This window comes from Mercurialis annua, linkage group LG3 (assembly GCF_937616625.2).
Source record: "Mercurialis annua linkage group LG3, ddMerAnnu1.2, whole genome shotgun sequence".
NCBI lineage: Eukaryota > Viridiplantae > Streptophyta > Magnoliopsida > Malpighiales > Euphorbiaceae > Mercurialis > Mercurialis annua.
In genome coordinates, this window is record NC_065572.1 from 65868679 (window position 1) to 65891334 (window position 22656).

A 22656-nucleotide genomic window follows, 5' to 3' on the forward strand; every position below is an offset into this window, starting at 1 on the left:
TAATAATAATAACAATAACAACAATAATAGTAACAATTTAAATTAAAACAACAACAACAGCAGTTACTTTATATTGTTAAATAATAATATATATTTTTATTAATTTATTATTAAGACAAAATTAGTTGTTTTATAACTTTGGATAAATACAAAAAAGTTTAAATATGATTTAAATTGTTAAAATTATAAAATACTACGATGATAGTAGTATAAAACAAATATGATGAATATATTCTTTTAAAATTAAAGATAAAACTTTTGGTTAAAAAAAGGCCGAAGGTACAAAAAAATACCCTGAAAATTTGAAAGTATAAAACAACTCTTTAACTTATTTTTGATAAAAATCGACCCTCTAACTTTTAAAATTGAACAAAAAAACTCTTCCGTCCAAAATCTCATATTTAAAGGACTGAAAAGGACATGGACAATTAAGGACATTCAATTAATTAAAACATAAAGATGTTTTAATCAGATTCTCTATTAATAAAAGTGATTAATAATTAGAGGACTATAAGTTGATATCGAGAACGAGAATATACTTTATACATTATATGTCTAGCAATGTCTATAGAGTTTACTCTTTAGAGTTATAAATCTTATTTGAATTGTTTTAACAATTGAATTCTAACTAGATCTGACGGGCCAATGGGCTACAGGACCAGCAGAGTAGGGGACATTCAAATTTTATTTTGGGGCTACAGGACCAGCAGAGTAGTGATTAAGTTCACGGTCTAAATTGATGTATCAGATTATGATGTGAAATATTGTGGTTCATACTATAGTTTTACCCTTAGGGTTTGATGTTTAGGATTTTATCTGGATCGGTTGCCTGGCTGCATAATGAATGTTTCTCATGCGATTTCTGTTTTTATTAATATTCCTCAGTTTTGATTTTGTAAACTCTAAACCTCTTCTATTAAAAATAAGTACCAAATCGTTAATGTAATGAAAACATGAGATACTAAATTGTTTGCAAATCGTTTGAAAATGAAATACTAAATCGTTAAAATAATTAAAAATGAGGTACCAAATCGTTTACATAATCGAAACTGAGATACCAAATCGTTTGAAAGTAAATGTCAGATTATTAACTGAAATAACAGATTGGCCTTATAGTTTTAAAAATCAAAACTGAGGTATCAAATCGTTTAATTTTCAAACAAGAAGTATTAAACTGTGAATTATGACAAACGTGAAGGGCCTTAGAGTAATTTGCTCATTTATAAATTATGTAAATCTAAACTTTTGTATCATATATTTATCTAATAATTGTTTAGTTAATAATATAGTAATATAATTTATATTATTCATAATGTAAATACGTAAGAGTATGTTTTATGAGAAATTTTTATGTAAACTCAATCCACCACATCATCTATGAACTAAATATATCACATTATGACACGTCATTAAAATGATGACAATCTTGTAAATTCGTTTGTTATTTATTTACACATTTGAATGGTAATATTACAAGATTGTCATCATTTTAATGACGTGTCATAATGTGATATGCTTAATTTATGGATGACATAGTGTATTGAGTCTACCTAAAAATTTCTCATGTTTTATATATATTTTTGGGTTAATGCCTTAAAAAAACCCGACCTTTCGTCTCCTTTTCAATCCTACCCTGACGTTGAAAATTTGTCAATTTTACCATACTTTGCATTTTTTTTATTTCAATTGTACCCTAAAATATAAAAATGCCCTTTCTTTATTTAACAAAAGTCCAAAAAAATTCTTTAAAAATTATCAATTTTATATAAAATATTAATCTAATGCAAAAATGGTCAATTTAGAGAATTTTTTTTGAACTTTTATCAATTAAAAAAAGGTCACTTTTATATTTTATGGTACAATTGAAATGAAAAAAAATACAAAATAGGATAAAATTGACTAATTTGCAACGTCAAGGTAGGATTAAAAAGAGGGTAAAAGGTCGGAGTTTTTTCAAGACATAATGCTTATTTTTTTTGAATTTAAACAAAAGAGATGTAATGCAAATTCTCAGTATAATATAAAAATGTATGAAAGAAAATTGGGTTAATTCCTAAAAAAATCACGAACTTTACACGAAATTTCATTTTAATCACGACGTTTAAAAGTTGCCATTTAAATGCACGAACTTTCATTTTGTTTCAAATCTATCATTTCAGTGTATTTTTTTTGACTAAATTCTTCAATAAACCATTAATGAAAGACCCAAATTATAAATCGACATTAAATCTTATTATCTTTTAATTAGAGTATATAGGATTAGGATTTTTTGGTTCGATAAAATACACCGGATTTTACTTTAGCGATATATTTGAAACAAAATGAAAGTTCATGCCTTTAAATGACAACTTTTAAAGTTCATGATTAAAATGAAACTTCGTGTAAAGTTCGTGATTTTTTTAGGAATTAATCCAAGAAAATTTTATATTAATAGTATATTTATTTTTATGATTGGATCTTTAAAAAATGACGTGGCCTTTTCTCTATCTCTACCAAAATATCTAAAAACACTTTCTCCTTTTTCTTGCACTTTTTCTCCGACCGTCCCTTAACTTGACACGTCTCCACTGCATCTAACGTACGCTGCTTGGCGCTCCGCGACCCCACTATCATCACTTGCGCACGTTAGCATCAGGAGCATCCTAGAAATTTAATTAAACCAAAATAGGCAAAAAGATAGATAAACACTCTTAAAAATTTTAACTAAAAAGTTAGTTATACTCCTAAGTTATCTTAATCATCCTATCATTCATCCGCTTGCATTCTTTATTCTGTGGTGAGATTAATTCTAATAAAAAAATTATATTTAACATTTTAAAAGTTCAGTTAAAATGATTTAATTCAAAAAGGTTTATAATTTTCAAAATATTAGACATTACGAACTCTTTAATTTATAATACTTATATTTAACTTATCTTATATTCTGTTTATAATTTAATTTTTAACTTTAAAAACATTAAATGCAAATTTTTATTTCATTAATTATTAAATCTATTTTAAATTTAATTGATATTTTTTTTACACTAAAGAGTGTAAAAAAAAGTATGATAACAAAAAAACAGTCTAATAGTTAAAATACGTGATCAATAGTATGTGTTATTAAAAAATTATCAAAATAAAGAAATCAAACAATTTTATTTTAAATATAAATCAAACAATTTTTATTTTTGTTATTTTTTACATTTTGTACAAGTAATAAACAATTTTACTAGAGGGCAATTTAGTACCTTTTGCCAATTAATTAAAAAAATTCTGATAAAGCTAGACAATGAAATGACAAATAATTGAGTTAACAGAATAAAAAAGCTGATTATTTGCTTTATTAATAAGTTTAAGCAAAGGATTTAGGTGGGAGAGGAGAGAGTCAGAGAGATGCTTTGGCGTTGAGCTAACGTGCGCAGGAGGGTGGGAGTTTTTCCGGCGATCTAATTCCATCCGTTCGATTAAGTAGCGGTCCCACTACAAATCCACGTTTCAGACCGTCAGATGATTCTCACTGTCTCTCTTCTTGCATAATTGTGGTTACAACTTGCGAGTTTTACTTGGTGTCCATGGATGGAGCTAACTTGCGCCTGTAATAATAATAATAAAATATCTTCGTGGCAGCTTTTTTATTTTTATTTTTATTTTTAATTTTCCACTTGTTCTTCAACTGCTTCTTCTTGCTTCCTTCCCTAGCTTTATCTACAAGTTAGGTTTTGCTTCGTTGTGATTCTGTTTTTCTTTTTCTTTTTTATGATGAATTGGCTGTACGGACAGCTACTGATCCATGCTTTAACCCTAATAATGATAAAGGAGGATATTTTGTCAATGGAAGTTCTCTAGTGTATTGTTTTGTGTCTGTTTTTGTTGAGGGAGGGGTAACTTTTTAGGGTCAATTGGGTAATTTATATGATGGAGGGGAAGGGGAAGAGTATAAATGGAGGTGGAGGAGGAGAAGGATTAATAGATAGAAGCAAAGTAAGGATATTGCTGTGTGATAATGATTCTAAAAGCTCTGATGAAGTTTTTACTCTTCTTTTGAAGTGCTCTTATCAGGGTAATTTCATTCTTCCTTATCTGTTTCGTTTTCAATTTTATAGTTATAACTCTGTTTGACTTGAATTATAGTTAATTATGCTCGAAAAAGCTAATTGTATTGTATTGTATGTATTGGGAGTTTTGTCAAAGTTTAGCTTGATGTAAAACATACAGTATATGAGTTTGATGCTGTGGTATTGTGTCAGAAATTGGACATGTGTGGAAAGCTCTTTGCTTTTCCTTGTTTGGGTGATCAATGCCAACATTCATTTGAACTAATGTTGTTGGTCAAATCGGAAAGATGAACAACTTCTTTAAGGTAGCTTTGGCTGTGTAGTTATGTTTGGAAGTCTTGAATTGGCTACCTTAGAGGTGATCAATTTTTTTTTCCAGGTACATGACATGGTTTGGTTATAATAACTCCAAATTAGCTAAACTACAATGTCATAATTGCGTATAATGTAGTAATGCCTGAAAAGGTAGGTTTACAAAGAAAAATTTACAAGGAAGGGAGAACGGTTTTATTGATTCTTTTCAAATACTTTTTTTATCCTTTATGAATTTTAAGACTTGATTTTATTACATATGCCATTCAACTAGAAATTGGTTTGTGAAGGAATCAGTATCCTGATAATGTTTTGCCTCTTAGAGAGGCTGATTCATTTTTCATCTCGTTCCATTTTTTTTTTATATTTATTTTGCAAGTCAATGTGCACTTCTCACAATATCCTTGCACTGCCTTTGCTTAACAGTTACAGCAGTGAGAACAGCTAGGCAGGTTGTTGATGCACTGAATGCCGAGGGACCTGATATTGATATTATACTTGCTGAAGTTGACCTTCAAATGAACAAAGGCCTGAAGTTGTTGAAGTACATCACCCGGGATAAAGAGTTGCGACGCATTCCTGTGATCAGTAGGCCTTTCATTTATTCTATTAATTTTGGTAATTTGCGTTAAAAAATTTATTGGACTTGTACATTCTCATTTTTAAAATGCTTTCACTTTGGTTAGTGATGTCGGCACAGGATGAGGTCTCAATTGTTGTTAAGTGCTTGAGGTTAGGAGCGGCGGACTATCTTGTAAAGCCTCTGCGTACTAATGAACTATTAAACCTGTGGACACACATGTGGAGAAGGAGGCGCTTGGTTGGTTCTCTTGCTTACTATCTCTTGATGCTTTCATAAACACACCCCTATGAGTTTAATTTTGTGCCTTGAGAAGTATTATGAATGCCATTGGATTTTGCAATTGGCTTGTTTATTTTAGTTATTTGTTGAGGTGGTGATGTGGTTGTGCAATGATGAAATGCTTTTTGGAATTTTGATATTCTATCTTGAAGCTCTTGCTCAAATGGAACATGAACATTTGTTTATGGATTTGTGTGATTTAAATGTGGTCTTCTTACTTTTGCAAATGCTTATGAATGGGCGCCGGGCACTTCTAATTTACTTGTTTGCATTCATGATATGTTAACCTGAAGCAATATGTATTACTTTGGTTACACCTGAAGGATTCTCATTAGCATATTTCTGATTGGCAGCTGGGATTGGCGGAGAAGAACATTTTGATTTATGACTTTGATCTGGTAGTATCAGATCCAAGTGATGCAAACACAAATAGCACTACTCTTTTCTCAGATGACACGGATGACAAGTCTCGGAAGTGTACAAACCCAGAAATTGGTGTATCAGCTCAACAGGAAGACGAGGTATGTATAAAATATACTTTGAGCTATGGTAACATGTAAAGTTGTGAACTTTCAACCATGGAAGCCGCTGGCTCACGCTTATCATGGTTGTTTTACCTGTTATGTTATGGAAATGCTCTTAACTAATCTAGAGTCTGAAATTTAAATATTTTTAATTAGCTTTTGGAAAGGTAGTAGCATCCTCGGTGAGGAAGAGTAAATTTGAATGGACAAAAAATAGGATTAATTGTTACCGAAAATTGCTATATACATAAATAAAATAGTTTTGCTTTTGTGAAGGTTAGTTATTGTGAAGCCTGAAAGATACTAGAGCAGCCAGCTCTGTGGATCATGCTTGTATGACATTGATTGTCATTTCTTGATTTATATTGTGCACTAAGCACTGAAATTGTGGAGAGCTATATTCCGTTGGGACTGTTGAACTTCACGTTTTTCTGAAACTTGAAATTTACATGCAGAGTTATACTTTAATTTTTTTTACCCTATTTCATACCTTTGGATTTATCATACTGAAAAATTTCTTTTCATGTATTGAGAATATGAGTTTTTTTCTTTTTTTCCTGTTGAACGCATAACATTCCTCTATTGCATAGTCTAGCAGTTTATGAATCCTGTACTCCCTAAAAAAGGTCAATTGCTAGTCTAGTGGATTGGATCTACCCTTTTCTACAGTGTCATGGGATCCAATACCAGCTCAACTGATCATGTTAATCCAAAATTCATTCATTCCTTCAGTGATTGAAAATGTGTTGAAGTTGACATTTCTCTCTTCCTCAGCCTGCTGCTTCTGCTAATCCTACTGTTGGTGGTTGCGGTGGTGCTGGTGCTGGTGCTACTGGTTGTGCTAATGTTTATGGACCTGCACCTATCAATCAACTTGAATATCGACCCGATGTGCCTGGAATAAGTGACCGAAAAACAGGTTAGCTAAATTTGCTTTACGTATGCTACTCGCACAGTTTCGTTTTAACATTTGGCACATTCTTTTGATTGAACATGATTGTCAGCATAAAGATAAAAACTCACAATCTGATTTCTATTCTACGAAAGTGATTTAAAATGACATTATATATTTGTCCGCAAGCACTTGGTTGAGTTAATCCAGATTTTGCACATATTAAAAACTCAGAGAACAGTTATTTTGAATTAAACATTCAGGTTTGCTTGTAAATTCATAATGGAGTGAAATAATATTGTTTTAATGTAGTACTTTCATTTGAACTAATAATTACCCTGCTCGATGAACATTTTTTCTTTTTTCCTTTTCTTTTACGGCTCCATTATGTTTTTTTTGTCATGCTTGTTCAAGTTATTTTTGTTAATGGCCATTTACATCTTTTTTTTCTTCTTATAAGTGATACTGAATCTGAATCTGGCTCATACTGGTTGGGAAATAATATTCAGGACAATTATTATCTGGACCGAGGAAGAGTGAATTAAAGATTGGCGAATCATCTGCCTTCTTTACTTATGTCAAGTCAAGCACAGTCAAAAACACTTCCCAAGAATTTCCCATCCGTGAGGATAACGCTGTTCCAAGTTTGATCAGGCCAGAAGAGAAACTTGAATCATGTGTTCCGCAAGTGGTTAATGAGGCTCAAATACATGAAAATGGAGACGCGTGGGAGAGCTATTCACAGGATGATTTCCGTAGCAGTTCTAGCATCCCCGATTCTCTTTCTCTCGAGAGATCTTGCACCCCACCCATGTCAACAGAATTTGCCCGAAAGAATTTCCAGGACGATAAGCAGCTCCCTCAGCCGGTTGTACATCCAAGAAATGAGCTTCCACATGATACCTCAGGTTTATCGGCACAAAATATTTATCCATATTACATGTCTGGTGTTATGAATCAAGTAATTATGCAATCCTCAGCACAGCTATACCAAAATAGTCTGCACGACTTGCAAAGTAATGCACCTTCAGCTATTCGGCCTCAGTACAATCATCTTCCGCAGTGTTCTCCTCATGTTGCTGGCATGTCATCATTCCCGTACTACCCTGTTAATTTATGTTTACAGCCTGGTCAAATGCCTAATACTCATCCATGGCCATCATTTGGAGGTTCATCTTCCCCTGAGAAACTAAATAAAACTGATAGAAGAGAGGCAGCATTGATGAAGTTTAGACAGAAAAGGAAAGAGAGATGTTTTGATAAGAAGATTCGGTATGTTAACCGGAAAAAACTCGCGGAAAGGAGGCCCCGTGTGCGGGGGCAGTTTGTGAGGAAGGTAAATGGTGTGAACGTGGATCTTAATGGGCAACCTGATCCTAATGATTACGATGAGGATGAAGAAGAGGACGAGGAGGAACTCGCATCTCGGGATTCTTCAGGATCTTAATCTGTAAGATGGCTGTTGATGAGGTTCCTTTTATTTCTCAAATGAGCTTCATTGCTATGAAGCTTCTATTTCCAAGTCCCTGGCATTGATGATGCCTTTGTCTGGAAGATGTTATGTGTGTGCATCATACCAAGGGATTTATCGTGGTGGAGTAATGAACGTCGTCTGAACTACTACTTCCAGCATTCTTCTCAAAGGCGCTGGTTCAGCATACTCGGGGTTAAGCAGCGGCTTTATGGATTCGTCTTGCGGAGAGTTTCTTGACAGAAATCGTGCCTGAAAATTGTGCCAGCTGAAATGTATCTTGCAGCTATAATAATTTATCTGGTTCAATCCCCAAACACGGAAAGAATATTGAGACATTGAAAATCTTCCTCTATATTTTCTCTTTTTACAATCCAAATATTAGAACTTTAAGGTCCGGAATGCTTTCCAGGTTCCAGCTCCAATCAAACTGCGGATTGAATTCTAAACATATGAATCCAAAGTCCTCAGATCCTTGATTGAATAAGATGGAATAATTGATCAGCTCGAAATTTCCATCAGTAACAACAATGATGGCAGTGACTGTGAGAGAGAGGAAAGTAAAGGTGAGAAATGTGGACATTAATTCATTAATTTGATATTCATGAAGCCACAATTTTTACAGAAATATCTTTTTATATATAGACTTTTAAAAGCATTTTTGAAAATAAGAATAAAAAAGTAAATATAGAGTTTTATAAGCATTTATGAAAATTAAAATAAAGAACTGAAAGATCGATAAGTTTTCGTGCGACATAGTCAACAACTATATGCCTCGTGTAGTCATCTATTATAACTTCAGCACATATATGTTGCATGACTATACGTGAGCTGAAATTATACGATCTAACATTCATGCATAACATATGAATCCACCAAATATGCCGTCTCATCAACTTCTTAAAATCATTCATAATATGCTTCTAAAATGCATTCACTCTGTAAAAAAATGGAACAGATTTTTCTTTTTGCAATTCTAAGCACCAGTTTCTTCTTACTTTTCTTGATACATACAACAAGAAGAAGCAAGCGATACAAAAACCTGCCACCAAGTCCGCCTTCTCTTCCGATCATCGGCCATCTCCATCTCGTCGTCAAAAACCCCATCCAGAGAACTCTCCACAATCTCTCGCGGAAATACGGCCCCATCATCCATCTCAAGCTAGGAACCCGTCTCGCCGTGATCGTATCCTCACCGTCGGCCGTTGAAGAATGCCTCACCAAGAACAACGACATTGTTTTCGCCAACCGTCCTCAGGATTTCTTAGCAGGCATATATTTAAACTACAACAACACAACTCTTGTTGCAGCGAACTACGGCGACCACTGGATTAACCTCCGCCGCATAACTGCCGCTGAGCTCTTTTCATCTAATCGTCTCAATAAGTTTCTACCGATCCGAACTTCCGAAGTCAATTTTTTACTTCAAAGACTTCATAAACTTTCTGGCCATGGTTTTGCAAAGGTAGAGCTAAGGCCTATGTTCTTTGATCTGACAACTAATATAATTATGAGAATGGTTGCAGGGAAAAGGTACCATGGTGACGAGATCCTCCAACTTAAGATGCTTGTGAAAGAGGTTATTGGATGTACTGAGATGACAAATATTGGAGATGTGTTTCCAAGATTGCAGTGGCTTGATTTTGGAGGGTTTAGAAAGAAGCTAATTAGGCTTAGTAAGAAGGTCGATTCGTTCTTGCAAGAACTTATCGACGAGCTTCGAATTGATAAAGATAGAGATACTATGATCAATCATTTGCTTGTCTGGCAAGAAACACAACCTGACTATTATTCTGATGAACTCATCAAAGGCCTCGTTCTGGTTAGTTACCAGTTCTTTCTAACTCTTTAATTATACAGAAAAAGTAATATTAGTTTTTCCTTTTCAATAGTTTTTTGGCAAATTGGCTTGAACTATAGCTTGAAGGCCATCTAACAGAAAGTATTTTTTAATATAAACTTTTCCAAAATCTGTTTCCAATTTTTGAGTTCTATATTTTGAAGTTCTGTTTTCATTTTCGGAAACACTTCTAATATATTTTTGGTAGAAATTATTAGTTTCACAGTTTTACTGTTTTCTTAACAACATTCTCTGATTTTCGAGTTCTATATTTCAAGGTTTCGTTTACGTTTTCGAAAACGCTTCTAAAACTTGAAAACTCTATTATCTATAACCAATTTTCATAGAAAATGTTGTTTCACATTTTTACCTTCTCCCTTACAACTTCCAACATTCTCCGATTTTCGAGTTTGAGATTTTAAAGTTTCATTTTCATTTTCGAAAATGCTTCTAAAACTTGAAAACTCTATTTATAACCTATTTTTAAAAAAGTGCTGTTTCTTAGTTTTACTGTTTCCTGTTACTGCGTTTTCCGTTTCCGTGCTACATAGGCAGACCATAATCTCTTTTTTTTGCAGGTTATGTTATTGGGAGGAGCAGAGACCACATCTCTAGCCTTAGAGTGGGCAATGGCAAACCTACTCAACAATCCAACGGTCCTCAACAAAGCTAAAGCAGAAATAGACAACAAAATCGGCCAAAACAACTTACTACAAGAATCAGATTTAACAAGCCTGAACTATCTCCAGAACATCATATACGAGAATCTAAGACTATGTCCGGTAGCTCCACTCTTAGCTCCACACATGTCATCATCTGATTGCACCATAGGAGGGTTCCATGTACCTGCAAACACAATGCTGATGATAAATATATGGGCAGTTCAGAGAGACCCTCAACTCTGGGAGGATCCGACAAGCTTTAAACCTGAGAGATTTGAGAATGGCAGAGCTGAGGGATTTGAGTTCTTACCGTTTGGGTTGGGGAGGAGAGGCTGTCCGGGGAAGGGTTTAGCGTACAAAGAGATGGGGTTGGCGTTGGGTTCGCTGATACAATGTTTTGAGTGGGAGAAAGTTGATGGGAGGGAGATTAATATGAGTGAGAAGACTACGTTAAGTTTGTCTAAAGTTGAACCTTTAGAAGTAATGTGTAAAGCTCGTCCGATTCTACATAAAATTCTCTTGAGCTCTTAGACAATGAAATGAAGAGACTTTTGAGTATGGTTTGGCTTGATTTAGTATTTTAATTTGGCTTGTATTGGAAGTAAGAGTGGAGAAATAATTGTGTGAACCAAGTTCACCACGTAGGATTGTGAACTATCCATTTATCGTGTGACACGTGGCGTAATTAATATGAACAACCAATTATTTAATGGCCTATTAATTAGAGGTTTTTTTATTTAAAACATAAGGATATTAAATAATTGGTTATTCATATTAATTACGCCATGTGTCACACGATAAATGGATGATTTACAATCCTACGTGGTGAACTAGGTTCACGTAAGAATTTCTCGTAAGAGTGAGCACAAATTTGGTTAGACTAAATTAGCGATCTTTTTCAATTACTTCTGTTAATAAAAAATTGGTTTTACTTGATAGTTCAAAAATATATCCTTTTTTTTATTTACTGAGCAAATTGCTCCAAGGCTTCTCACATATACTAAATTCGCAGTTGATACTTTTTATTTAAAAATTTTACTCAATGGTCTCTCATTTATAATTATGTAAAAAGTTAGGAGCTTCTGGTAATTGTTGATATCAAATTGTTAATGAAATTGAAAGAGAAGTAACAAATCGTATACGGAATTGAAAATAAAATATTAAATCATTTGAAAGTGAACGCCAAATCATTAACGGAATTAACAAAAATTTCAAATTGTTAACAAAATTAAAAGTGGGAGACTATTAAGTAAAATTCTCCAATAAGAAATATCCAAACTATATGGTACATATCAAGGTCTCAGAGTAATTTTCTTTTAATATTTAAAACTTTTAAAATCGTCAATTTTATTTTATTTCTAAATTTTCAATTTTAATTGTATAAATTATTTCAAATTATATTTTTTTTCACCTAAAAAAGATTCAAATGGTGATAAATCAGTTAAACATACAAGTTTCTGAGTTACCAAGCTACCTGAGACCAAAGAATACAAAGATCGAATTGAACACTGAAGGGTTTTCCGGTTGTTCACTCTGTTACTCAGGGCAATACTTTTTTAGTAAAAAAAGAGAAGAGAAGAGAAAAAAAATAGAGCAATTATGAAAATAGAAGTATCTTAATGTTTGCATTTAAACTAGTTTATGTAGACCTACTCGCTAGGGTCCCCACTTTCGGTTCGCTGATCTGGTGAATTCTGTTATAACTCAAATTGTGTGTTAGGTGCATGCGACGCGAGATAGTTCTTGTGTATCGGAGAATCTTCTATGGTCCTTCTGGTTGGTTGAGCGCTCATGTTATTCGAGGTGCGTTAATTCAGACGTCTCTAAATAGAGTGTTCAGGTTACCTCGAGATGGTCTTCAACTCTGGTATTTCAGACTGACTAACTGGACGTACGTTCTAATCTTCGGATTAGCCACATGCTTATCTCGAGCGATCCATATTGTATGGTGGTTGTTTTTTTAACTTAGTGATATTACAATGTCGGCGAGGTAATTTCGCTCAATACTATGTTATCTTTATGTTATCAATTATGTTTTTTATATTGTGTATCAATTTTCACTATTTTGGTTTAGAGGATATTCAAATTAGAAATAAAAAAATTCTGCTTAGATCAATAAAGTCATGAAAAAACACTTTAATTTTGTTCATCTGTTATTTGAAACTACATGCTAAATATGGACATGTTCTTTTGAGTGAAAACCCTTCCAAACATGCTAAATATGGACATATTTACATTTTTTTAGAGTGAAACCCTCCTATTTCAAAAATTAAAGAGAAAAAATTGGAATATAATTGACGAAATTAAACATTTGAGTATGAATAAAAAACATAATAAATGAGATATTTTAAGTGATTAAATCTAAAAAATCTAGTTAGCTAATCTAACTGAAAATATAGTTTGATTCTCAGCTTTTAAGCTTTCAATTGATTCAATTTCGGTTAATATTAATGAGATAAAGTAATTCAGTGAATGATTTTTGGTTAAATTGAACTGAACCAACCGTTACTAGAAATATGAAACTAATTTTACTACTAATATATCTGATACACTAAAAAATATAAACATATCCATCCCAATTAAGTAATAACATATCTATCATTTTTCTCCCAAAAAGAAACAAAAATACAATTCACATAACTTTCCAAGACTCTAGAGTAGGAAAGCTAGAAAAAGCATCAAAGTCCACAGGCCCAACAACAGGCCCACGACCACTCCCAACCACCTGCTGTTCCTTCAAGTGTTCCTGATGATGATCAAGCAACACCGCCGACGTATCTAACGTCGGCAAGCAACCACCCGCACCGTACAACCGGTTCCCCGGTCTCTGCGCCTCCGGCTTAAGCACCGGTACAACCGGGAACTGAGGATTACTACTAAATCTAACTCCGGTCACCTGCTGCACCATCTGTCTGAAATTAGCCGGATCGGCTGTTATAAATGTCGTCTGAGATTTTTTAGAAGCGCGTGATTTCCGTTTGGTGACTTTCGCGGCGGGAGAAATCCGGCAACGCTTGGGAGGAGGCGGAATAGAAGTAGACGGAGTTGGAGGAGTTGGAGGAGCGGCGGCGTCGGCGAGGTAAAGAAATGGATTGAAATCGTAATCCGCGGTGTCGGAGACGGCGGAGGAGGAGGAGAGGGATTTTTGTAGGGCTTTGGTGATGGTTAACGTTTCGTCGGAATAAGGGAAGGCGTTTCGGAAAAGAAACGGGTGTAAGTTTTCAGGTGAAGCCATTAGAACATTTGCGGAGAGAAAATAGGGAGTTGGTTGGTTGGTTTGTTTATAAATAAGGCGGTGGAAAGAAACCGCGTTGTTTATTGGGAGTAGAGAACACGCGTCAGATTTGATGAGTCATCGTACGGATGTTATTTATTAGACTGTAACTGACCCAACTCAACTCCACTTCACTCGCTTGTCTTAACTCTTTTCGACTTTGACAGTCAAGCCGCGTCGCTCGGAGTCCCATGTTACGCGTCAAGGTTGCATCCAATTAAGTAATGTATTTTGGTTGAAAGTTTTCGGTTAATTTGGTTGGGTTCGTCCATATGTTCGATCATTGCTAGTAATTTTGAAAATAATAACCGGCACTCATTATATAGATCGATCGAGATAAGCACATAGCTCGTCCTGATATTATAACGTATTAGTAGCAAGTCGATAGATTCGAAATACCCTGACCAGGGAAGTTTCGGTACAACCCAGAAGGATCCTACTTACCACCTCTCGGAAAGTCACGTGCCTAGCCTATAAAAGGGGATTGTAGAAAACTTTTTGACATGAGAACATACACCTAACACACAATTCGAATTATAACTGAATTGGCCAGTTCAGCAAATTAAAATGAGAATAAAAAAAATAACATCTAAACAATCTTATTGGTACATTTGTATACATCACTTTAAGCATAAACTCTAAGATATTCCTCTTTCACCGCTATTTTTTTCTCTTTTCTTTCGTCATTTAAAAATTATGACTTAAGTGTCAGAGCGAATAGTCGAAGACTCCATCTAATGTTCTATATGACCTCTGTTTTCATATTCTCAAATTACAGGTACACAGGTAGACTCATCAGAGTTTGTCACTTATTTTTAATAATTATTTTTTTGTATTTTACAGTTAATCAAATTAGTTGATTAATTTGATCAGTTTAATTTTTTTATTTTAAAAATTATTTTTTAGTTAAAAAGATAAAGTAATTTAATCAAGTCAATGTTATTTAAATTGATCGGCTTTTAATTGAATGGATAATTTACTTACTTCTAACCAAAAGTGAGCTAATATTTATTTTATTTTTAAAATTGAACCGAACTAAAAGAACTAATCTAATTCAAAAAAATAAACCCAACTTGAACTAAGTTTATTCAATTTGATTTTTCAATAGTATAACTTTTGCATACTTCTAGGAATAAGGCTTAATCACCAAAAAAATTCCTCACCTTTTAACCCCTTTCAAATGCATCATGATGTTGCAATTTTATCAGCTGCACCCTAATTCGCATCTTTAGTTTTAATTCCACCCCTAAATACTAAATTAATCCCTTCTTCATTTGAAAAAAGTTTAAGTCATCTATTTTTAACTTTTTATGTGGAAAAGAGTTCAAACGAGTACGTTATAAAGGTTTTTATGAATTTTTTCCGAGTGAAAAAGAGTTCAATTTGATTTTGATGATGGAATTGAAACTTAAAGGTGTGAATTAGGGTGCAGCTGATAAAATCGTAACGTCGGGATGCAATTGAAAAGGGGCTAAAAAGTGGAGGTATTGTTTTGTGATTAAGTCTAAAAATAAGTAGGATGAGCTAAAGAAATAGAGTTCCCTATTTACAGGCTTGCTTGAAAATAATTGGAGCTAGAAAAATGGCCAATCATTATTTCTTTAAAATATCTTTCATTTATTCTACATAACTTACTCGCTTTACACCTATGTAACTTTAATTTCACTTTCATTTAGTATAATATAAAATTTGCATGGTTTTACATTATTTTCATAGAGCTTTTAGTTTTAAGCAAATATTCATGAATTTAATACTTTTTTGTTTGGCAGTTAAATTTTTTAGTGAATTTCAAAATTATTTTTTTATTTAGTCTAACTTTCTATAAATTTATTATATATGAATTTTACATCTCATAAATTTTATAACTTTATAGTATTTATAAAAATTAAAGATCATGTGAAAATTCTATTAGTTTATAGCACCTTAATGAGATACACTTCACAACAACAAAAATTCAAACTTTTATAGTAAGTCAATGCTTACCCATGTCCGAAGAATATAGAACTCTTTTCTTTCTCTAAACAAAGATGATGTCATTATCTAGTCAGCGTTAGGCAATGTCGTTTAATAATAAATTATGTCGTTGTCTTTGTTTAATTATGTCGCTTTTCAACTCTAATATATTAATATTGTCAAAATATATATACATATAGAGTAATATAATTGTTTCAAGGGAGAAGACAAGTACTGAAAACGTACAGTTGTTTGAAAATGTCAATTTAAATTATATCCCATAAATAAACTTTAAATTGTTATTAACAAATCTTGCAATTACGTGTAAACATGTCAAGTCACAACTAGCCAGCCTCCATGCCTTAAGCAATCTATTCTAACAAACAAAGGAAATTGTGTTTCAACTGTATGTTAGCCTAATTGTTACACTTGTTTTTACTCTTGATGGATGACTAATTTTTGCGCAACTAATCGGATGCCAGCATTCTGCTGATAGTCATACGGAACTAAGGCGACGTAAGCGTCTAGAAAGGTCCCTGGAATGAGCCAGGTATCGAGCTCTGCAGGATCGAACTTGCTGAATACAAGCCTTTGCGTGGCTCCAGAAGCGTCTTTCTGATATAACTCGGTTGCATACTTAGCTACATTTTCATTCACTGCAGTGGGTATGCTGCAAAGAAAGAGATGGAAAGCTAAGGCAAGTTCAACATCACTGGTTTTTTGCTTGCTTGTCGCAATTGAGAACATGACATTCAGAAATAAAGTTTTGGTACAAAGCCAACCAGAAAAATCAACTAAACCGGTTAGGTTGGTTCCATTTGAATTTCATAAATCCTTTTAATTTGGTTCGGTTCAATTTTGGGAAAAAAAAATCAAAATTTTGGGTTGATTCAGTTTGAAGTTCGAACCTAATACACAGCATAAAGTCACACATTAACCGCATTACTTCTAAAATGAGGCAATATGGTAAAGCAATAAAGACAAGGGTATAAGAAAAAAAGACAGGAACTTACTGGAGTCTCATTTTAGGATAGTTAGCATAGCCAGGTCTTCTGTCCACAACATGCTTCCAATCAGAGCTGCTACCTGATTCCACAGAGAATTTCTGAGCCATAGCATCACATGCATCAAGAACATGACATAAACTTGGAGGTGCATCAACCACGAAACTCAACCGTGGTCTCCCAGCATTGTCGATAAACTTTGTACTTAAACCAAACCGCACTCTTAAACGAGGACTACAAAGCTGCAAACTGACATTCTCATGCAACAACACCATTCTCTGAATCCCGTGAAATAGTGGAACGAAAGATACCCTAATAGAAGATATAGAAACTTCCTCAGGTTCTAAAAACCCTGGATCGCCACTGCCAGCTTCAGGGACAGTCATTGATAAAGGCAGCTCAGAAGACTCCTCCGTCAAGGGCCTTTCTTCCATGGAAACATCTTTCTGGACAGTATCTGTATTTATTTCATTGCTAAGAGTTGCCATGTCAAATGGATCTGATGGGGTTGTATTAGATCCAACACTTGTCAGAAGAGAAATAATTGGATGGCTTCCCTCAGCTCTAACACCTCCGAGAGAAATACTTTCAAACTTTGAACTTGAGAAGGGAGCTTCTGCGCTTGTGGAATGCTCTTCCAAAGGTGATTTCCCATTTTTACGACTTCTTGTAGTAGCATTAGGTGAAATCCAGCTTTTTTCTGGAAAAGCATCAGGGAGACTCGACTCCTGTAGACCAACAGATTTCGGTCAGTTCTTAACTAGTCAACCTAATAAATATGCAATTTGAATGAAAAATGGTCTGTATAGAGATCACTCATGGAAACCTAAGAAATAAGGAATTCTTAGCGCAAGGAATGGTTTTGCCAATACAATTTGAGGGACGTTGCCAGAAAAATCAGATAACCACAAAACTGAACGACCTAAAACTGAAGTTGATAACATATACATTTACATTTAAAATTCAAATCCAATTTATTTTTTATCATGAGCCCCACACATAAAAAGACCCTCACAAAATGTTAAAGAATATCATGAATAGAATACAACGCAATTACACATATATACACCCGGAGCTCGAAGACTGATGTTGGTATCATACCAGAACAGAAAAAAAACATATAAAAAGACTTGATGTATGCATGACCGCAAGCAACTTCAGCACAGAAAAGTTATTGTGTTGATCAGATTAACTACCCATTGAGTAAAATCTGGTAGCTAATACAATACAAGAGGCCGAGATAACTTCGCGTCAACATGAATTGCAAACGCAACATAAAGGAAACTAAGAAAAGCAAAGAGCAATAACTGACTGAAACGAGGATAGCATAGCATAACAAAGGTTATTACTTCTGGAATACGGAGTTACTTACCAAGAACAAAACAGTCGCACAATAATTGAGAACTTACTTACCAAGAACAAAACAGTTGCACAATAATTGAGAACTTACTTACCAAGAACAAAACAGTTGCACAATATTTGAGAACTTCAAGGTTCATTCTAACATCATCTAAACTCCTGCACCCATAAGAATATCTCCATAACTAAACACATAAAGATTACCTTTTTAAACTAAAATACAAAAATTAAAAGAATATTAACCTATGTGTCTGCTTTCCAAGCCCAAAATAATTAGCAAGACTGGCCATCTGCACATAAACAAATCCAAAAGAATTTATAACAAATAATCAATATTCAACTTGATCACAATGAACAACTACAAACTAGGTAGCACATACTACAAATTCAAGAAATAACCTTCATGTCCCCAGCTCTTCTTCCAAATTTCTGAGTCAGCAAAGCCAAAGTGTCGATAATACCCTTACTCTCAGGTGGTGGCCTTCCAATTTCAGCAAATGCTTCCCTTATTCTTACACAATCAAATCTCTGTATATTATGCCCTGCCCATATCCTCCCTACACAACAAAAATACCAACATAAAAACCTTAACATAATCAAAACTAAACCACGTGTAACAATCTGATTGGTGGGTCTAGTAAATTAACTCACCGTCAAGAGTCTCATAAACAGTGTCAGCAATTTCAGAAAAACTCGGAGCAGAAATGACGGCGTCGTACGTGATACCGTTGCATCGAACGGAAGTTGGTGATATTAAAGAGGGGTTGGCGGGTCGGACTAAAGTGGAGTAGCTACGGAGCTCCACTAGTTTCATGGAGCAAACGAGGATGGCTCCGAATTCAAGAATTGCGAAGCCTTGTCCGGTTCGGGTCGGGACTGTGGTTTCTAGGTCGAAGAATGCGATTTCGGATCTTTCTTCGGTTTGACCCGAAACCATTGTCATCGTCTCCGTGGAATAGCTTGCTAGAGAAGCGTAATGAAAGTGTATAGTGTTTGTTTGTTATGAAATGGACGCGCCAATTGAAGTAAGAGAGAGAGAGTCGGTAAGGTTCTGTTTGGATTGCTGTTTTTTGTTTTTTTGAATATTTATAGAATGGGATAAGAAGCGTGAGAAGTTGGACTTTCTTTTGGGCTTTGCTTGTTTAGGTGGATTTGCTACATTATGGGGAAAGCCCAAGTTAATCAAGTCGCCGGAGACATAACATCTGGTGGAGTATTTTTCAAATATTCTGGTTTTACACTGTTCAGATCATATATCAAGCCACGGAGATGTGTTTAAGACACTCTCCAATGAACCGAACCAAGCCAAGTATCGAAGTGTTTATTGCTCTTTATATGAACCAACTGTCCATGTTCGATTCATATTTAGTTCGTATTCGTTCGTTTAGTTGCTATGTGAACGAGTTCTTGAACAATTACACGAGCTCAATTTAAATGAACGATTATGAACAAAAAATACATAATTTTTTTTAATCAAAACTACATAATTTATTTAAATTAAAATATGTTGTAATGTATTGAAAGAAAATTTTATATTTAATTTAAAAATAATTAGCTAAATTTTTTAACTTTTTATCGAGTTTTTATACAAGTCAGTTGGCGAATCTTTTATCGAACTCCTTCACAAACAACTAATTGAACTATTCATAAACGTCAACAAGTTAAACACCACTATGTTCATGTTCAACCCGTTTTAATAAATCATAAAATCAAATTGAGCTCGGTTTATTTACAATACAAACTAACATGAACCGAATTTTTATCGACCGGAGCGCGAGCAGTCGATCCATTTACAACCTGTTAATCACTTGCTGACTTGAGTAAGGATTCTTTGCCTTTCTTTGAACCCACAGCTTCTATTCTTGTAATGGTTGAGAGATTCTTGTTCTTTGGAATATATGATTGCCTCATTGGCGTAATCAACCCAACTTACCCAAGTCTTGAAGATTTCTATGTTCCAAAGTGCCAAGTAAGGTAACTAAATGAAATGAAAAGAACTCTATTAGTTGATGAAGAAGCTGAAAACTTTATTAGAAAGGGTAATGGTGTTAAGTTGCTTCAGCTTTAATTAATAACACTTCCTGTCTCATTTCTAACACATAAACACAATGTTCAAGCTATTCCCGCCAAAACACTGCCCGATCCCCACTAAATCCAAATTTAGATTTCTCACATCATTACATTCTCCCTCCGATCTCACAACTATAATTCTTGATTCCAAAACCCCTGAACAAGCCATTGACTCTTTCAATTCTCTTTTAAAACAAAACTCAGTGAACCCAACAGACAATCTTCACTTGTATTCTGCAGTAATCCATTTCTTAACAAATGCTAAAGTATACACTACCGCTAGGTGTTTGACAAAAGACCTCATCCAAACTTTGCTCCGCTCCTGCAAACCTCGCCGCGTTAGCTCATTGGTTTTCAAGGCTCTTAGTCAGTTACACGGATCCAAATTTAGTCCCAATGTGTTTGGAGTGTTGATCATTGCCTTTTCTGAGACAGGCCATGTTGATGAAGCTTTGTGGGTGTATCGAAAGCTTGAAGCTTTCCCTGCAGTGCAAGCGTGTAATGGGTTGTTAAATGGATTGGTTAAAAGGGGAAGGTTTGAAACCATGTGGGAGTTGTATAATGACATGGTATCGCGGGGGTTGGTTCCTACTGTTTTTACATATAATGTGTTGGTTGATGCTTGTTGTAGCCAAGGTGATGTTTTGAGAGCTAGGAGTTTGATTAACGAGATGACGAAGAAGGGGATTGAGCCAACGGTTGTGATTTACACAACTCTGATTCGCGGTCTTTGCTACGAGAGTAAGTTGATGGAAGCAGAAAGTATGTTCAGAAGAATGAAGGAATTGGGAGTTTTACCCAATTTGTATACTTATAATGTTTTGATAGATGGTTATTGCAAAATTGCTAATGTGAAACAAGCTCTTCACTTGTATCAAGACATGCTTAATGATGGAGTGCTGCCGAATATTATGACATTTGGTATATTAGTGGATGCGCTATGTAAATTGGGTGAGCTATTAGCAGCAAGAACCTTTTTTGCTCAGATGGCTAAGTTTGGTGTTTTTCCTAATGTGGTCGTGTTTAATAGTCTGATTGATGGGCACTCCAAGGCAGGAAACCACTCCATAGCTGTGGATTTGCTTTTGGAGATGGAAAAGCTTAAAATTACACCTGATGTTTACACTTACAGTATTCTTATTAAGGATGCATGTAGTCTAGGAACAGTAGAAGAGGCAGAGGATTTACTGAAAAAAATGGAGAAAGAAGGGGTTCCTATAAATTCTGTGATTTACAATTCACTCATTGATGGATACTGCAAGGGATCGAAAATGGAGAAGGCTTTGGAGGTATGTTCTCAGATGACAAAGAAGGGTATAGAACCAAACATCATCACTTTCTCTACGTTAATTAATGGTTACTGCAGGGTGGGAAATATGCAGACCGCCATGGGTTTATATTCCGAAATGGTAATTAAATCACTAGTACCGGATGTGGTTGCTTTCACAGCTTTAATCAATGGGCACTGCAAAAATGGCAACATGAAAGAGGCTGTCTGGCTATATAAGCATATGCTGGAGGCCCGTCTCAGTCCCAATGTTTTCACAGTTAGTTGCTTGATAGATGGCCTTTGCAAAGCTGGAAGGACATCTGATGCAATTAAATTTTTCTTAGAAAAGACTAGCAATGGCCCTACTGGCAATCAAGTAAATGAAATGGGCGATGGTTTTTGTTCTCCAAATCATGTGGTTTATACGTCTTTGATTCAAGCTTTGTGCAAGGATGGGCGGATTTTCAAAGCTAGTAAATTCTTCTCAGATATGAGATGCAGTGGCTTAAGACCTGATGCGCTGGTTTATGCAGTCATGTTACAAGGACATCTAAATGCCAAGCATATGGCTGATGTGATGATGTTGCATGCTGATATGATAAAGATGGGAATTTTTCCAAATGAAGTCATATGTCATATCTTACAAAAGGGTTATCAAGAAAATCAATACCTGAAGTCTGCTTTCTGGTGTTCTAAGGACTCGACAGAAGTTCCTTGAAGCCCCTTTTCAGAGCCCTTCAGAAGCATAACTTAAGTTAATGACGAAACAAAGACACAAACTGAATTGGAATACCATGGATGTGCTTAATGATTTCGTCGAATGAAATCATCAGATTATTTGTTCTTTGACAGTGATGCTCATCTGGTATTTATTACTATTACAGCTTGACAGATAAATAGTTTACCATCCTCGTTTTTCTTTCAGTTAGTAGGGTACTAACTTGCATGTGCGTTAGACTTTTAGTACCCTAATCATTGAATAAAAGTTTCAGTTTCATCCCAACATTATAGTACTGCTTTTTATTCAGAATTTGATTTAACATTTCATTTTGGTGATAAAGGAGGATTACTATCTTTAAACTGACCATCCTTGTGCTTACAAGACATGCTACACTTCATAAGGCTTGTG

At 34.5% G+C, this 22656-nt stretch overlaps 5 protein-coding genes across 5 annotated transcripts; 3 read left to right on the plus strand and 2 right to left on the minus strand.

The window, feature by feature from the left end:
* The first annotated feature begins 3323 nt into the window (after positions 1–3323).
* LOC126674375 (two-component response regulator-like APRR1) lies at positions 3324–8492 on the plus strand. The gene is made up of 6 exons (XM_050368821.2): positions 3324–4039; positions 4773–4934; positions 5033–5166; positions 5562–5729; positions 6507–6651; positions 7134–8492. The coding sequence occupies exons 1-6, from the start codon at positions 3892–3894 to the stop codon at positions 8069–8071; spliced, it is 1695 nt and encodes a 564-aa protein (XP_050224778.1). The 5' UTR covers positions 3324–3891; the 3' UTR covers positions 8072–8492.
* Positions 8493–8718: 226 nt separating this feature from the next.
* LOC126674377 (cytochrome P450 81Q32-like) lies at positions 8719–11155 on the plus strand. Its single transcript, XM_050368824.2, has 2 exons — positions 8719–9917; positions 10514–11155. Exons 1-2 carry the CDS (start codon positions 9024–9026, stop codon positions 11126–11128), a joined length of 1509 nt encoding a protein of 502 aa, XP_050224781.1. The 5' UTR covers positions 8719–9023; the 3' UTR covers positions 11129–11155.
* Positions 11156–13102: 1947 nt separating this feature from the next.
* Positions 13103–13872, minus strand: LOC126674384 (calmodulin-binding protein 25). The gene has a single exon (XM_050368831.2). The coding sequence runs from the start codon at positions 13830–13832 to the stop codon at positions 13230–13232; it is 603 nt and encodes a 200-aa protein (XP_050224788.1). The 5' UTR covers positions 13833–13872; the 3' UTR covers positions 13103–13229.
* A 2200-nt stretch (positions 13873–16072) lies between these two features.
* Positions 16073–19256, minus strand: LOC126674376 (protein NEN1). The gene is made up of 6 exons (XM_050368822.2): positions 18839–19256; positions 18587–18744; positions 18431–18477; positions 18283–18346; positions 16838–17556; positions 16073–16494 (listed from the first exon to the last, which is right to left on the minus strand). Exons 1-6 carry the CDS (start codon positions 19128–19130, stop codon positions 16260–16262), a joined length of 1515 nt encoding a protein of 504 aa, XP_050224779.1. The 5' UTR covers positions 19131–19256; the 3' UTR covers positions 16073–16259.
* A 649-nt stretch (positions 19257–19905) lies between these two features.
* On the plus strand, positions 19906–22530 carry LOC126674372 (pentatricopeptide repeat-containing protein At5g61400). The gene has a single exon (XM_050368819.2). It carries the CDS (start codon positions 20296–20298, stop codon positions 22243–22245), a length of 1950 nt encoding a protein of 649 aa, XP_050224776.1. The 5' UTR covers positions 19906–20295; the 3' UTR covers positions 22246–22530.
* The last annotated feature ends 126 nt before the right edge of the window (positions 22531–22656 follow it).